The 5,000-nt window shown below is 38.1% G+C and overlaps 1 protein-coding gene across 2 annotated transcripts in view; it reads left to right on the top strand.

Annotated features, from left to right (window-relative positions):
* trp (transient receptor potential) overlaps positions 1–5,000 on the top strand; it is a 66,471-nt gene that overhangs the window by 51,143 nt on the left and 10,328 nt on the right. The window contains exon 15 of one of the 2 annotated variants that reach the window (XM_076188270.1): positions 821–1,016. In XM_076188270.1, the coding sequence (XP_076044385.1) occupies positions 821–1,016 (196 nt within the window). Of the gene's footprint in view, positions 1–820; positions 1,017–1,128; positions 1,325–5,000 lie in introns of both variants that reach the window. The other variant, XM_076188269.1, reaches the window with a different exon arrangement.

Here is a 5,000-nt window from a genome sequence, read left to right as displayed (position 1 = left end):
AATTCCCAGCATTAACTGTTACCTGTCTCAACACTCCAATCGCATAGGGCAAAGGAGGTTTTGGCCGCTGCTACTCGATTTCTGGCGTAGCCCCCTCACCTTCAACAAAATTGTCATATGCATTCAGGATATCCAACTTAGAAACTTATTCAAATCTAAGAACAATACATCATTATAAACGATTAAGAGTTTCAGTTCATTGAAAAAAAAAAAAAAAAAAAAAAAAAAAAAAAAAAAATTATATATATATATATATACATGTATATATATATACGTATGTATACATACATACATATATATATATATATATATATATATATATATATATATATATATGTATGTATGTATATATACAATGTCAACCAAACTCGTAATAACTAGACACATACCACGGTCAGGTTGAGTAATTTCCTTCTTGGACTTTAAATCGCCCGTTTTCTTCGAGTAACCTATCATTTGGTCTCTAGAAAGTCACTCCTTGTTATCAAAAGATTTCTCTAACAAATGAGTTAGTGACTCATAAAATTGGAGATTTTCTGGAAGACAACTGTCGTCCTCATGTCCTTTACAGAAACAAGTCGACAACCAACCCTAATTAAACTCTGAGTGTTGTAGATATCTTTTTACCAATTTATTTTTGAGTTTCAGTTTTATCAACTCCCTTATTTAGAATTTAGGGTAGCAACAAATCATCTAAAGTTGCGTTAATAATGAGTCGGTCCTCGATTTTTTCTTATCATTATTTGCCTACTACCCACATATTTTTTTTATTATTATTATGGTTGTATCCTCTTTATATTATTGTGTACTACATCGTCAGTTTATGGGAAACGTCGCAGTCGCTCTTCTGGGCTTCGTTTGGATTGGTTGAATTGGATGTCTTCGACCTGACTGGAGTCGGCAGCTTTACGAGGTTCTGGGCTATGCTTATGTTTGGCTCATACTGTATGATCAACGTGATTGTGCTTCTCAATCTGCTCATCGCCATGATGTCCAATTCTTATAATCGCATCTCGGTAAGTACACGAAGAGGAGACTGGCTCACCGACCGCTTCCTCCTCGGAACGGTTTAACGGTTTTTAACGGTTTGATATATATATTTCTCTTTTTTTTCTCTCTGCTTCTCAGCTTGTTTGAGACATCTCAATCCCTCTTCTGGGCTTCCTTTGGCCTGGTGGAACTGGACGCCTTTGAACTGACTGGAGTCGGAAGCTTCACCAGATTCTGGTCCATGCTAATGTTTGGGTCGTACTCCATGATCAACATCATCGTACTTCTTAACCTGCTCATCGCCATGATGTCCAACTCTTACCAGATCATCTCGGTGAGGTTACAGATCTCCAACGCCTGAGAAACAAGCGTAGACGCTCGTAGTGCCCCCGCAAGGTTGGTGCAATTGCCCGACATTGCACAGCAAAATCGCCTACAACGGAGCCGCTTAAGACACTGCTTCCAACATTCACAGTGGGCATAACAGAAAGACAACAGTTATCAACAAGGGTTTCTCTGAGAATAAGAGAAACAACACAAGGCACAAGGACTAACCATTCGCACAAAATTAAAATAAAACAAACTCAGTCGTTGGGACAGCTACATAGCATCAAGCTTGTGTAGAAAATGACACGGTGAAACAGCACCGATTTTGTAAATAATACAAAGCCAAGCATATGTAGGAAATAACACTGCGCCAAGCATGTATATTAAACAGTAGATTACGATTCGAACGCACAGTAACACAACATTGTTTTAGTAAACAACACAGCATCAAGCGTGTGTAGAAAAAAACACAGCATCAAGCATGTGTAGAAAACAACACAGTATCAAGCATATGAAGAAAACAACACCGCTTCAAGCATGTGAACGAAAACAACACATTACGATTCTAATGCACAGCAACACAATGTCGATTTTGTAAATAACACAGTATTAAGCATGCGTAGAAAGCAGCAAGGCATCAACCAAGTGTAAAACAACACAGCAGCATGTGCAAAACAGCATATTACGATTCCAATGCACAGCAACACAATGTTGATTTTGTAAATAACACAGTATTAAGCATGTGTAGAAAACAGCAAGGTATCAAGCAAGTGTAAAACAACATTATGGTTCGAATGTACAGAGGACCCTCACGCATGCGCAAAACAACACATAGCGACCGGTTTCATAAATAAACCTCAGTGTCGGCATCAGTTGCTTGGGGAATACATTTTGGTGTCAGGGTTCACGTCGGCTGCCACACACAGGAAACTCAGCAAATACCGGATGGCTTTTTTTTTCACGCGCGTGATATGAAGCTTCTAGAGCAGCGTTTCTCAACCTTTATGCCCTTGCGTAACCTATAAAATGAGTCTCAAGGAACCCCTGCGTAAAGAAAAAGAGGGAAAAAAAAAAAAAAAATATATATATATATATATATATATATATATATATATATATATGTGTGTGTATGTATATATATATATGTCACACACAGGAACCCACAGTCGGAGAAAGAATAAACTTCGAATAGAGAATAATCCTATATTTCGGCTATCAACTGTAGCCCTCTTCAGGAAAGTACATAAGATAGAGAACAGAGGGGACTTATAAACTGCAGTAAGAAGAGATGTGGACAGTTGACCTCACTCAGACGCGGGGCTAACTGGGGTGGCGGAGGAGGGAGGGGGTGAGGAGAGGGGAGGATGTAACGTCCGCACGAGCTTATTTATTGCTGCGCGTGAGATAATGTCAGGGGTCCACTGCCCTTTAGAAATATTAATATTAGGGCATTCCTCAATTAATGCTGATTCGACTATTTTCCTCCTGAAACCACAGTGGGACTTGAACACTAATCTGGCCTTACCCCAGTCGAAAGAATGATTCTTATTTTTAACATGAAGAAATACAGCCGAATTTTCTTGTCCATACCTAATTGACCTTTTATGTTCTGCCAATCTAGTGTTCAAGTCTCTCCCGGTTTGACCCAAGTAAACCAAATCACAATCTTTGCAGGGCAAACAATAAACACCAGGTGACTCAACTTCCTTCGGCTTTTGTTGAACGTTCACAATTTGCTTACGTACGGTGTTGGGATAGTGATAAGCAATAGTGAGACGTTCACGAGGAAACAATTTAGTAGAAGAACTGATGGTATTATTGAATGGAATCTTTAAAATGTCCTTAAAGGAGCGGTGAAAATTTGAGGGGACGGAAGTTTTAAAATGGTTGGCCCTAGCCTTACTGAGGGCTTGGTCCAGAAACCAAGGTGGATAAGCCAACTTCTCAAGTTGACATTTGATCACCTCAATCTCGTGGTCCAGAAATTGAGGACTGCAAATCCTGAAAGCCCTCAAAAAAAGGCCAGAGGCAACACTTTTTTTTTTTTTTTTTTTTTTTTTTTGACATTGTCAGGGTGATTGCTAAAAAAGTGGAGATAACTGCCTGAATGGGTGGGCTTACGGTATACTGTAAAGAATAAATTATCATCAGTTCTTCTTAATAAAATATCCAAGAAAGGGATTTGGTGTCCTTCTTCCCATTCAACTTTAAATTTAAGATTCGGGGTCAATTGGTTCAATTTATCATGGAACACTTCAAATGGGCCCCAGCTGTCATCCCATGCCGAAAAGATATCGTCTACGTACCTGAGCCAAATCATTTCGGGCGGTTTGATGCTGGGCAAAAGGGTACACTCAAAATACTCCATGTACAAATTGGCCAAAACAGGAGACAAATTGGAACCCATACTGCAACCGAATTTTTGACGGAAGAATTGGTCTTGAAAGGAGAAAACATTTGAAGAAACACACAGGCGAACTAAAGCAAGAATTTTGTTGACAGGGAGGGGGAAAGAGTCTTGAAACGGTTGCAGTTTGGTTTCCAAAAACGTAAGTACATCATCAACATTAATTTTCGTAAATATATATATGTGTGTGTGTGTGTGTGTATATATATATATATATATATATATATATATGTACATATATATATATATATATATATATATATATATATATTTTCTAAATAGAAATGTAGTAGCACATTTGTAAATAACACACAGGAACCCACAGTCGGAGAAAGAATAAACTTTGAATAAAGAATAATCCTATATTTCGGCTATGTCCTTTAAGGACATTTTAAAAATTCCATTCAATAATACCGTCAGTTCTTCTACTAAATTGTTTCCTCGTGAACGTCTCACTATTGCCTATCACTATCCTAACACCGTACGTAAGCAAATTGTGAACGTTCAACAAAAACCGAAGGAAGTTGAGTCACCTGGTGTTTATTGTTTGCCCTGCAAAGATTGTGATTTGGTTTACTTGGGTCAAACCGGGAGAGACTTGAACACTAGATTGGCAGAACATAAAAGGTCAATTAGGTATGGGCAAGAAAATTCGGCTGTATTTCTTCATGTTAAAAATAAGAATCATTCTTTCGACTGGGGTAAGGCCAGATTAGTGTTCAAGTCCCACTGTGGTTTCAGGAGGAAAATAGTCGAATCAGCATTAATTGAGGAATGCCCTAATATTAATATTTCTAAAGGGCAGTGGACACCTGACATAATCTCACGCGCAGCAATAAATAAGCTAATGCGGACATTACATCCTCCCCTCTCCTCACCCCCTCCCTCCTCCGCCACCCCAGTTTGCCCCGCGCCTGAGTGAGGTCAACTGTCCACATCTCTTCTTACTGTAGTTTATAAGTCCCCTCTGTTCTCTATCTTATGTACTTTCCTGAAGAGGGCTACAGTTGATAGCCGAAATATAGGATTATTCTTTATTCAAAGTTTATTCTTTCTCCGACTGTGGGTTCCTGTGTTATATATATATATATATATATATATATATATATATGTATATACATATCTATCCATATATACATATACACACTACATGACAATAACCAAGAATATGTCGTGCGTGTTTAATTATATTATATGAAATAAAATAAAAATTAAAAGTGTATTAGGTTATATCACTTGTTCTCGCGGAACACACAGGGACCTTTTGCAGAACCTT

Source organism: Oratosquilla oratoria, chromosome 7, assembly GCF_046742065.1.
Source record: "Oratosquilla oratoria isolate Oo_2021 chromosome 7, ASM4674206v1, whole genome shotgun sequence".
Classification (NCBI taxonomy): domain Eukaryota; kingdom Metazoa; phylum Arthropoda; class Malacostraca; order Stomatopoda; family Squillidae; genus Oratosquilla; species Oratosquilla oratoria.
Note: the sequence above shows the minus strand (reverse complement) of the source record. Positions and strands in the feature narration are given on the sequence as shown.